Raw genomic sequence first — 13,477 nt, forward strand, 5'->3', positions numbered from 1 at the left:
GTCAACAAAGGCAGTGACATGGCAGTTTTTGGCTTGCAGTCCGAAATCAAAGATTTCGATGAAATCGTAGAATATCAGGCTGGAAGATACATAAGCAGTAATGAAGCTGTTTGGCGAATTCTTTCATTTCCGATACATGAACGTAGTCCAGCTGTTGTTCACTTAGCGGTACATTTACAGAATGGTCAACGTGTTTATTTCACGGAAACCAACGTGCAACAAAGAGTCCTGAATCCACCGGATACAACATTAACAGCTTTTTTTTCGCTTTGCAAAAATGATTCTTTTGCAAAAAAAACTGCTGTATACTTAAGTGCCTTCGTATTACACGTGGAATACTGAAAATAAAGTACTTGAACGTCGAAAACAGGGTAAGGCAGTCGACGGCCAACCTACCATCTTCAAAGATACCACGATAGGAAGACTCTACACCGTTCACCCCAATCAACATGAATGCTTCTTTCTACGCCTGCTTTTGGTGAATGTACCCGGTCCGACATCCTTTGAGTATTTGAGGACTGTAAATGGTACTATACATGACACTTACCGTAGTGCATGCCAAGCTCTGAATTTATTGGAGAATGACCAACACTGGGATAACTGCATCAATGACGCGTGCGAAACGTCAACCCAAGTCAAATTCGTGCATTGTTTGGCATCATTTTTAACAACTTGCTCTCCATCAGCTCCTACAGATTTATGGGAAAAATATAAGTCAAAAATGTCCGAAGATATACTTCATCGAAAACAGTTAGAGACGTCAGACATGACTTTTGATTTTACACCAGAAATTTATAACTACACTTTAGTTGTTATAGAAGATTTTTGCATAAGTATGGCAAACAAACCTCTTCAGGGTTTGGGAATGCCTTCACCTAACCGTATCGCTGCTGTTTCGACATGTGTAGAATTGGATCGTGAACAAAGTTACAGTACGAGTGATCTATTGTCGTATGTACAAAATAACATTTCCAAGTTAACGTCGGAACAAAAAGACATTTATGATACGATAATGCATTGTGTCGATAACAACGTTGGAGAAATTTTCTTTTTGGATGCGCCAGGAGGTACTGGTAAAACGTTTGTGATAAAACTGATTCTGGCATCAATTCGATCTAAGAATGATATAGCGTTGGCAATTGCGTCGTCCGGAATAGCCGCAACATTGCTGCCTGGTGGAAGAACTGCTCATTCCGCTTTGAAATTGCCTCTGAACTTGCATTCTACAGAAACTCCCACGTGCAATATTTCCAAATCATCTGGGATGGGTAAAGTATTGCAGCAGTGCAAACTTATTATTTGGGATGAGTGCACAATGGCACACAAAAAATTGCTCGAGGCTCTGGATCAATGCTTGAAAGATTTGCGAGGGAAGTCGAAACCCTTTGGCAGCACCTTAATATTGCTTGCGGGAGATTTCAGGCAAACATTACCTATAATACCTAGATCAACTCCTGCAGACGAAATGAATGCTTGCCTGAAAAATTCTAATTTATGGGCACACGTAAAAACATTAAAATTAACTACAAATATGCGTGTCCGATTGCAAAACGATGACTCTGGTCAAACATTTTCAGATCAATTGCTGGCAATGGGAAACGGAAAGCTCCCAGTAGACTCAATTTCAGGACGTATACAACTACCTGCTGATTTCTGTAATTTAGTGACGTCCAAAAAAGAATTGATTGAAAAAGTATTTCCGAATATTCTAAAAAATTATAAAAATAATAAATGGCTAAGTGAAAGAGCGATTCTCGCACCCAAAAATATAGACGTCCACGAAATCAACAATATTGTTTTGACCAAGATTCAAGACCAGGCAGTCCTTTACAAGTCAGTCGACACAGTTTTGGAACCAAATGAAGCGGTTAATTATCCATCTGAATTTTTAAATTCCATAGATCTTTAAGGGTTTCCACCACACGTGCTACAACTAAAAATAGGCGTACCAATAATACTTTTAAGAAATATAAACCCACCAAAGCTTTGCAATGGCACTCGACTTGCCGTAAAAAAAACAATGGAAAACCTAATAGAGGCCACAATCCTGACAGGGCCTTTTGAGGGTGAGGCTGTTCTTATTCCTCGCATTCCCATGATTCCAACAGATCTGCCTTTTCAATTTAAAAGATTGCAATTCCCAATTCGATTAGCATTTGCAATCACCATTAACAAAGCTCAAGGTCAATCAATAGAAAAATGTGGTATTGATCTTAATACTGATTGTTTTTCCCATGGACAATTGTACGTTGCATGTTCGAGGGTCGGTAAACCTGACAATCTATTTATATGCAGCGAGAATTGGACAGCGAAGAATGTTGTATATTCGCAAGTTTTGCGCAGTTAATTTGTATTTCGGAACCAAATGAAGCGGTTAATTATCCATCTGAATTTTTAAATTCCATAGATCCTTCAGGGTGTCCACCACACCTGCTACAACTAAAAATAGGCGTACCAATAATACTTTTAAGAAATATCAACCCACCAAAGCTTTGCAATGGCACGCGACTTGCCGTAAAAAAAACAACAATGGAAAACCTAATAGATGCCACAATCTTGACAGGGCCTTATGAGGGTGAGGCTGTCCTTATTCCTCGCATTCCCATGATTCCAACGGATCTGCTTTTTCAATTTAAAAGATTGCATTTCCCAATTCGATTAGCATTTGCAACCACCATCAACAAAGCTCAAGGGCAATCACTAGAAAAATGCGGTATAGATCTTAATACAGATTGCTTTACCAATGTACAATTGTATGTTGCATCTTTGAGGGTCGGTAAACCTGACAATCTATTTATACGCACAGACAATGGGACAGAGAAGACTGTTGTATATTCACAAGTTTTACGTAGTTAATTTGTATTGTATCTATCTATTTATCTATCTATTTAAAAACGAGTTGTGTGTATGCATGTTTGTTTGTTTGTAAAAAGAGCGTTTGCATATGACGTAATTATTAGTACATACGGCTTTGTATATGGACAGACAATGGGAAAGCCAAGAATGTTGTATATTCGCAATTTTTACGTAGTTTGAAACACATATATAAATCTATCTATATTCACAGGTGGGACACAGGGACACAACTACAATGGCGCGTAACTACAATGGCGCGTAACTAATATGGCGCGTAACGACTTACGCGCGCGGGGGGGGCTTGGGGGGGCGCGAAGCGCCCCACCAACTAGGTGTTGGGGTGGCGCGAAGCGCCACCCCAACAGCTAGTATATATCTATATATATAAAAATAAGTTGTCTGTCTGTGGATGGATGGATGGATGTGTCAGGTGACGTCACCTGAAAAAACTGGATTAGGTGACGTCAAAACTGAAAAAACTAAAAAAAGGCAAAAACTACAAAAAAAACTAAAAACTAATAAAAAAAATAAAAAAGCTAAAAAACTAAAAAAACTATAAAGGTAAAAACCAATAAAAAACTAAAAAAAAAAGTGAAAAAACTAAAAAAAGGCAAAAACTACAAAAAAAAACTAAAAACTAATAAAAAAAGTAAAAAAGCTAAAAAACTAAAAAAACTAAAAAAACTAAAAAAAGGTAAAAAACTAAAAAAAATAAAAAATAAAAAAAATAAAAAATAAAAAAAAACTAAAAAAAAGGAAAAAACTGAAAAATAAGCTAAAATAAAGGTAAAAACCAATAAAAAACTAAAAAAAAAAGGAAAAAACTAATAAATGACGACACTCAAAGAGAAAGCGACCAGGACATGTACACCGGGATACAAATGACGACCGGGACACAGGGAATATAAATAACGACCGGGACACAGGGACACAACTACAACGGGGACACCGGGGGAAACAGGGGGATGTAAATGACGACCGGGACACCGGGACAGGGAATGGTCGATTAGCAATCACCATCAACAAAGCTCAAGGGCAATCATTAGAATCATGAGGTATAGATCTGAATACAGATTGTTTTCCCATGGACCATTATATGTTGCATGTTCAAGAGTCGGTAAACCTGACAATCTATTTATATGCAAAGACAATGGGACAGCAAAGAATGTTGTATATTCGCAAGTTTTACGTAGTTAAAACCATATATATATATATATATCTATATTCACAGGTGGGACATAGGGACACAACTACAATGGCGCGTAACTATTATGGCGCGTAACGACTTACGCGCGCGGGGGGGCTTGGGGGGGGCGCGAAGCGCCCCCACCAACTAGGTGTTGGGGTGGCGCGAAGCGCCACCCCAACAGCTAGTCTATATATATAAAAATAAGTTGTCTGTCTGTGGATGTGTGGATGGGTCAGGTGACGTCACCTGAAAAAACTGGATCAGGTGACGTCAAAACTGAAAAAACTAAAAAAAAGGCAAAAACTACAAAAAAAACTAAAAACTAATAAAAAAAATAAAAAAGCTAAAAAACTAAAAAAACTATAAAGGTAAAAACCAATAAAAAACTAAAAAAAAAAATGAAAAAACTAAAAAAAGGCAAAAACTACAAAAAAAAACTAAAAACTAATAAAAAAAGTAAAAAAGCTAAAAAACTAAAAAAACTAAAAAAACTAAAAAAAGGTAAAAAACTAAAAAAAATAAAAAATAAAAAAAAACTAAAAAAAAGGAAAAAACTGAAAAATAAGCTAAAATAAAGGTAAAAACCAATAAAAAACTAAAAAGAAAAAAAGGAAAAAACTAATAAATGACGACACTCAAAGAGAAAGCGACCAGGACAAAAGGAATGTTCGATTAGCAATCAACAAAGCACCGGGACACAGGGAGTATAAATGACGACCAGGACATAAGTAAAAAAAAAAAACTATCTATATATATAAAAATAAGTTGTCAAACTAAAAAAAGGCAAAAACTACAAAAAAAACTAAAAACTAATAAAAAAGCTAAAAAACTAAAAAAACTAAAAAAAAGGCAAAAACTACAAAAAAAACTAAAAACTAATAAAAAAATAAAAAAGCTAAAAAACTAAAAAAACTAAAAAAACTAAAAAAAGGTAAAAAACTAAAAAAACTAAAAACTAAAAAAAACTAAAAAAAAGGAAAAAACTGAAAAATAAGCTAAAATAAAGGTAAAAACCAATAAAAAACTAAAAAAAAAACTGAAAAAACTAAAAAAAGGCAAAAACTACAAAAAAACTAAAAACTAATAAAAAAAGTAAAAAAGCTAAAAAACTAAAAAAACTAAAAAAACTAAAAAAACTAAAAAAAGGTAAAAAACAAAAAAAAATAAAAAATAAAAAAAAACTAAAAAAAAAGGAAAAAACTGAAAAATAAGCTAACATAAAGGTAAAAACCAATAAAAACTAAAAAGAAAAAAAGGAAAAAACTAAAAAAAATTTCATCTAAAAAACTAAAAAAAACTAAAAAAGGTAAAAACTAAAAGAACTAAAAAAGAAAAAAATAAATGACGACACTCAAAGAGAAAGCGACCAGGACAAAAGGAATGTTCGATTAGCAATCAACAAAGCACCGGGACATAGGGAGTATAAATGACGACCAGGACATAAGTAAAAAAAAAATTAACAAAACTAAAAAGAAGGTAAAAACTACAAAAAAACTAAAAAGAAAAAAAAACTAAAAACTAATAAAAAAACTAAAAAATCTAAAAATCTAAATAAACTAAAAAAGAAAAAAAAAGGAAAAAAATAAAGGAGAAAAACAAAACTAAAAAACGAATGTATATACAGACCGGTACACCGGGATACAAATGACGACCGGGACACAGGGAATATAAATGACGACCGGGACACAGGGACACAACTACAACGGGGACACCGGGGGAAACAGGGGGATATAAATGACGACCGGGACAAAAAAACTAAAAAGAAAAAAAAACTAAAAACTAATAAAAAAAACTAAAAAATCTAAAAATCTAAATAAGCTAAAAAAGAAAAAAAAAGGAAAAAAATAAAGGAGAAAAACAAAACTAAAAAACGAATGTATATACAGACCGGGACACCGGGATACAAATGACGACCGGGACACAGGGAATATAAATGACGACCGGGACACAGGGACACAACTACAACGGGGACACCGGAGGAAACAGGGGGATGTAAATGACGACCGGGACACCGGGACAGGGAATGGTCGATTAGCAATCACCATCAACAAAGCTCAAGGGCAATCATTAGAATCATGAGGTATAGATCTGAATACAGATTGTTTTCCCATGGACCATTATATGTTGCATGTTCAAGAGTCGGTAAACCTGACAATCTATTTATATGCAAAGACAATGGGACAGCAAAGAATGTTGTATATTCGCAAGTTTTACGTAGTTAAAACCATATATATATATATCTATCTATATTCACAGGTGGGACATAGGGACACAACTACAATGGCGCGTAACTATTATGGCGCGTAACGACTTACGCGCGCGGGGGGGCTTGGGGGGGGCGCGAAGCGCCCCCACCAACTAGGTGTTGGGGTGGCGCGAAGCGCCACCCCAACAGCTAGTATATATATATAAATAAGTTGTCTGTCTGTGTGTCTGTCTGTCAGGTGACGTCATATTTCTGTGTCGACTGACGTCATGAAGTTAGTTGTCGTCATTTTTGCTATGACAGTGACGTCATTAACGGTATTTAAGACATTTGTTCACGGAAAAATGTTTAATTGTAAAATGACTGAAGAACCTACAATGGCAACAGCCGAGGAAGCTGCTCAAAGAGTTTATGCCAAAAAACTTGCTGCTGATAGAGTAAGAAAAGAAAGCGTTCCGAGGAATCACAAGAACAGCAAGAAAACAGGCTTGCGGCTAAAGAACGCAAAACCGCGCAGTTAGATGAAAATCCACCTGGACAGCGAGAGTCAAAACATATCAAAACTGAAAATGATAGCGATGATGATTGGGTTTGGGATTTTGACTTGGATAAGGTCATCAATGCCTACCAGATTTAAGTTAAAAAACAAAGGTTCGTCGATATGTACTTCATAATGACGCTGAAAAATAAAGAAGAAAAAGAAAACTGAAAAAAGAAAAAAGTTAAAAAACAAAAAAAAAAATAAAAAGAAAAAACACTCAAAGAGAAATTACAGACCGGGACACAAATGACGACCGAGACAGAGGGAATATAAGTGACGACCGGGAACCTCAAAGAGAAATTACAGACTGGGACACCCGGACACAAATCACGACCGGGACACAGGGAATATAAATGACGACCGGGACACAGGGACACAACTACAACGGGGACGCCGGGGGCACAGGCGGGATATATAAATGACGACCGGGACACAGGGATTGTTCGAATAGAAATTACAGACCGGGACACCGGGACACAAATGACGACCGGGACACAGGGAATATAAATGACGACCGGGACACTCAAAGAGAAATTACAAACTGGGACACCGGGACACAAATGACGACCGGGACAAAGGGAATATAAATGACGACCGGGACACAGGGACGCATCATTAGAATAATGAGGTATAGATCTGAATACGGATTGTTTTTCCCATGGACAATTATATGTTGCATGTTCAAGAGTCAGTAAACCTGACAATCTATTTATATGCACAGACAATGGGACAGCGAAGAATGTTGTATATTCGCATGTTTTACGTAGTTAAAAACATATATTTATATCTATCTCTATTCACAGGTGGGACACAGGGACACAACTAAAATGGCGCGTAACTAATATGGCGCGTAACGACTTACGCGCGCGGGGGGGCTTGGGGGGGCGCGAAGCGCCCCACCAACTAGGTGTTGGGTTGGCGCGAAGCGCCACCCCAACAGCTAGTATATGTATATATATATATATATATATATATATATATATATATATATATATATATATATATATATATATATATATATATATAAATAAGTTGTTTGTCTGTCTGTCGACTGACGTCATGTTTGTGTGTCGACTGACGTCATTATAAGGATTGAACTGTATGTCGTCATGAAGTTGTTTGTCGTCTGACGTCATGTTTGTCGACTAACGAAACTACAGACCGGGACACCGGGACACAAATGACGTGTTATGTCTGTTATAACGTAATAGAGGCAACAATCTTGACAGGTCCTTTTGAGGGTGAGGCTTTTCTTATTCCACGCATTCTCATGATTCCAATGGATCTGCCTTTTCAACCTAAAAGATTGCAATTCCCAATTTGATTAGCATATTTAGTTTTCAGTCCAGAGCCACTAAAGCTATTATGTAAATATCAAAAATGTTTATGTTGTCTGAGCTATAATTTTTAGTTTTTATTTCAAAATAGAAAATTACCTGACAATTTTAGAATTATATCTATCTAAATATATATAAAAATATATATAAAAATATATAAAATATATATATAAAAATAAGTTGTCTGTCTATGGATCAGGTGACGTCATGTTTCTGTGTCGACTGGCGTCCTGAAGTTAGTTGTCGTCATTTTTGCTATGACGGTGACGTCATTAAAGATATTTAGGACATATATGTTCACGTAGAAATCTATTAATGTTTAAGTTTAAAATGACTGATGAACTTACAATGGCAAAAGCCGATGAAGATGCTCAAAGATTCTATGCCAAAAAACTTGCTGCTGATAGAGAAAGTCAGAAAAGAAAGCGTGCCGAGGAATCAAAAGAACAGCAAGGAAACAGGCTTGAGGCTAAAAAACGCAAAACCGCGCAGTTAGATGAAGATCCACCTGGACAGCGAGAGTATATATATATCTATATATATAAAAATAATTTGTCTGTCTGTGGATCTGTCAGGTGACGAAATTACAGACCGGGACATCGGGACACAAATGACGACCGGGACACCGGCACATAGGGAATATAAATGACGACCGGGACACAAGGAATGTTCGATTAGCAATCACCATCAACAAAGCACCGGGACACAAATGACGACCGGGACACAGGGAGTATAAATGACGACCAGGACATAAGTTAAAAAAAAAAAAAAAAAAAAAAGGTAAAAACTACAAAAAACTAAAAAGAAAAAAAAACTAAAAACTAATAAAAAACTAAAAAAGCTAAAAGCTAAAAAAAAACAAAAAAGAAAATAAAATGAAAAAGGAAAAAAAATGAAAAATAAAGGAGAAAAACAAAACTAAAAAAAAGAAAAAACAACTAAAAAAGGTAAAAAACTAAAACCTAAAAAAAGACCAATTCAAAAACGAATGTATATACAGACCGGGACACAAATGACGACCGGGACATCGGGACATAAACCTGACATTCTATTTATATGCACAGACAATGGGACAGCAAAGAATGTTGTATATTCGCAAATTTTACGTAGCTAAAAACATATATATATATATATATATATATATATATATATATATATATATATATATATATATATATATATATATATATATATATATATATATATATATATATATATATATATATATATATATATATATATTCACAGGTGGGACATAGGGACACAACTACAATGGCGCGTAACTAATATGGCGCGTAACGACTTACGCGCGCGGGGGGGGCTTGGAGGGGGGGCGAAGCGCCCCCACCAACTAGGTGTTGGGGTGGCGCGAAGCGCCACCCCAACAGCTAGTATATATATATATATATATATATATATATATATATATATATATATATATATATATATACACATATATATATATATATATATATATATATATATATATATAACTGAAAAATACTGAAAAATAAAGGAGGAAAAAAAAATAAAAATAAAAAAAAATAAAAAGGTAAAAACTACAAAAAAAAACTAAAAAGAAAAGATAAAAAAACTAAAAAAAACTAAAAAAAGTAAAAACCAAAAAAAAAACTAAAAAGAAAAAAAGGGGAAAAACACAAGAATTTATTTCATCATATACCAATTCAAAAAGGAATGTATATACAGACCGGGACACCAGGACACAAATGACTACCGGGACACAGGGAATATAAATGACGACCGGGACACAGGGACACAACTACAACGGGGACGCCGGGGGCACAGGGGGATATATAAATGACGACGGGGACACAGGGAATGTTCGATTAGCAATCACCATCAACAAAGCTCAAGGGCAATCATTAGAATCATGAGGTATAACTAAAAAAACTAAAAAAGGTAAAAAACTAAAAACTAAAAAAAAACCAATTCAAAAACGAATGTATATACAGACCGGGACACCGGGACACAAATGACGACCGGGACACCGGGACACAAGGAATATAAATGACGACCGGGACACTCAAAGAGAAATTACAGACTGGGACACCGGGACACAAATGACGACCGGGACACAGGGAATATAAATGACGACCGGGACACAGGGACACAACTACAACGGGGACGCCGGGGGGCAGAGGGGGATATATAAATGACGACGGCGACACAGGGAATGGTCGATTAGCAATCACCATCAACAAAGCTCAAGGGCAATCATTAGAATCATGAGGTATAGATCTGAATACGGATTGTTTTCCCATGGACCATTATATGTTGCATGTTCAAGAGTCGGTAAACCTGACAATCTATTTATATGCACAGACAATGGGACAGCAAAGAATGTTGTATATTCGCAAGTTTTACGCAGTTAAAAACATATATATATATATATATATATATATATATATATATATATATATATATATATATATATATATATATATATATATATATATATATATATATATATATATTCACAGGTGGGACATAGGGACACAACTACAATGGAGCGTAACTAATATGGCGCGTAACGACTTACGCGCGCGGGGGCTTGATTAAACGGCAGTTGCGTTAAAGAGGGTTTGAGTTAAATGCGGTTCAGCTGCACGGGTGTTTTGTTTAACAGGGTAGAGTTAAATAGAGGCTGAATTGCTCGAGGGTTCATTTAAAGGATCTCAGTTGCAAAGGGTTCAGTTAAACTAGTGCTCAGTTGTAAAGGACATAAAGGTCTAAAGAAGCCTTATGGTGAGTATAAAAGCCGATTACCGCTCAGCCTCGAATGTGAGTACATATGTATTCTTGATATCTTACACCGACCATATTCTTAAGAAACATAAAGGTCTAAAGAAGCCTTATGGTGAGTATAAAAGCCGATTGCCGCTCAGCCTCGAATGTGAGTACATATGTATTCTTGATATCTTACACCGACCATATTCTTAAGAAAATTTTGAAGGCCTTTATTGCTTTATCTATTTGAAATTGACACAATTTCAAAACTCTTATTTATAGAATCATACTCTTTAAGGCAGATAATTATCGCTGCAAGACATGTCCTAAAAGAACTAGATAACTGGAACTGATATTGATGTTAAAAACGTAGCTACAAAGACTTTGACTCCAGGACATGAACTGTAATATAGTCGACGAAGACCGCATCCATTCTTTTTACATGCCTAACTCACGTAGGCATATATATAAATACAGAGGGAGGGGGCCTTTGGGTAGGTGATCTTTGAATCTGAAGAACATTAAGATTAATGCTCTAATTTCTAATATTTTTCATATCTTCTGTATATTTCTATCATATTCCCTGAACTATCCCTCTCTTCAAAATACTAGCCTCTGGGTCCTGAACAAATCAAAGCACGAGTACCTAGAACAACGTGTTCCAAAAAACATAAGAGGTAACTCTTAGATACCATTGCAGATCGTAATAGTTTGTGTATATGTACGAACAATTCACTTTCCAAACATACGATTAAAAAAAAATAAAATAAAATAAAAAAAAATTAAATTTACCATATTTATGATGAATCCGACAAAGAACTATCAAAACAAGCCAGTAGAAGCTAAGCTTTTTTATTTTTTTGACTATTAAAGAGGTAGAGATTGAAATTACACGTATTCTAACATAAGGACCTTTGGCCACGTACCTGTTCTGTAACCAGTTTTAATAAAAGGAAAACTGGTAATGTGCAGGTTATTGACTTCAGTATTCCGAATTCCTGCACTAATTAAAAAACAAAGAAGGTTTAAAATACAGTTACTCGCCCAAGATCCAACGAAACACTGCATTTTCGTTCTCGTGGTTTTTGAATCTCAAGACCATTAAGATTAATGCTCTAATGTATTACATTTTTCATATCATTCGAATATTTCATCCGAATGAATCTGAAATGTTTGAAAAACTACTTTAGCGTAAAGAGCAAGGTATTGTTGAGGAGACGAACCCCCTTATATACGTAATATTTTCTATTCGTTTTAAGTTTTAATGCTGCTCCTTACTTTCAGTTGAAAAAAAAAAATTTGATTTATTTTTTCATGTTTTTCTAATTTTTTTCCTCCCACGTAACCCCCTCCCCGCTACCCACCCTTAATGATATATATATATATATATATATATATATATATATATATATATATATATATATATATATATATATATATATATATATATATATATATATATATATATATATATATATATATAATTCAATTCTTTTGATGTAACTCTTGGTATCAAAATTCCGTTTTTAGAGTTTTGTTTACTATTGAGCTAGGTCGCTCCTAACTACAGATCGTTACCACGAACTGTTTGAAATGTTCTTTGCTGAAAGTCATTATTCGTTATCATTCACATCTTATCTTTGAAAATATCCTTCTTTTAAGATCATCCGTAATGATGAGCCAACATAATCACTTTTTTTTAGCTGTCCGTGCCTCAAAATTTGAAATAATTACAAAAGACATGTTCAAGAAAGACCTGTTAAAAAGCGACAAATAAGAAGGGGTCAATGTGATGATTTCCTCCATAATTACATGTAATACTCATGACCAGTCCCTTGTTCCTCAGTATCTGGTGAGTTCGACTCTCTTCTAGATAATTTCCAAGTGATATTATAGCCTTTCTATGCAATAGAGTTTATCAACATCATCCCCCTCTCCTCAAACCCTCAGAAAAATTTGCGCTATTTGTTGAAGGCTTAGCTACAATATAGGACCACCTATTGCTCTAATAATATTACCACTTTTTCCAAGTTACATAATAATCCCTTTTTTCTTTTTTCCTACTCTAAATGCTCGGTCTAATGTGATTCTCAAACTTTTCATCACTCTAACGTGGTGAGGCTTTTTCGTGTTTCCATTCTCCTTCCATGACTCCAACGTGTTGGACATGTTACCTCCTCTACTTCATAATCTCTTCCGATGCTGGTTTAATGAAATATCAAACTCATAAGTTCAACCTTGGATTTTCATCTTTCACCTATTTATGTCTTTGAACGGCCGTGTAAATCAAATTTTTCAGGTTTCAGCTTATTTGAGCAGTAGTTTTATTTTTGTCACTAAGTACATAGCAGACATTATTTATGTTACCTTAAATAATTCAATTCAGGTTATGTTAATACCGATAAGGTGCGTTGTCTGACTGTCCCCATCGTTTACTGAGGCGGTTGTCCGATTAGTTAGCTTTATCTCTTATGGTGTTTATTTGAAGCTTAAGGACTGTTAAAAAATCAAATATACTGTAATGACATTTATTTTTGTATGTACTCTACGGATGTTAACGTAACTTAGGGTTGACTGGCCTTTCAGAGGAGACATTTCAT

General features: G+C 35.1%; 2 protein-coding genes across 6 annotated transcripts in view; one reads left to right on the forward strand and one right to left on the reverse strand.

Moving 5' to 3' along the window:
- LOC136025181 (probable methyltransferase-like protein 24) overlaps positions 1 to 13,477 on the reverse strand; it is an 83,194-nt gene that overhangs the window by 42,469 nt on the left and 27,248 nt on the right. Inside the window, exon 1 of one of the 3 annotated variants that reach the window (XM_065700961.1) lies at positions 11,670 to 11,785. The exons of the other annotated variants lie outside the window; for them this stretch is intronic. Coding sequence (XP_065557033.1) covers positions 11,670 to 11,672 — 3 coding nt within the window. The 5' untranslated portion in view covers positions 11,673 to 11,785. Of the gene's footprint in view, positions 1 to 11,669; positions 11,786 to 13,477 lie in introns of those variants that run through there. 3 annotated transcript variants of the gene reach the window in all.
- The window catches only part of LOC136025179 (uncharacterized), a 187,732-nt gene that overhangs the window by 32,442 nt on the left and 141,813 nt on the right, over positions 1 to 13,477 (forward strand). The window contains exon 1 of one of the 3 annotated variants that reach the window (XM_065700954.1): positions 10,913 to 10,931. The exons of the other annotated variants lie outside the window; for them this stretch is intronic. The gene's annotated coding sequence lies outside the window, so the exon portion shown is untranslated. Of the gene's footprint in view, positions 1 to 10,912; positions 10,932 to 13,477 lie in introns of those variants that run through there. 3 annotated transcript variants of the gene reach the window in all.

This window comes from Artemia franciscana, chromosome 3 (assembly GCF_032884065.1).
Source record: "Artemia franciscana chromosome 3, ASM3288406v1, whole genome shotgun sequence".
NCBI lineage: Eukaryota > Metazoa > Arthropoda > Branchiopoda > Anostraca > Artemiidae > Artemia > Artemia franciscana.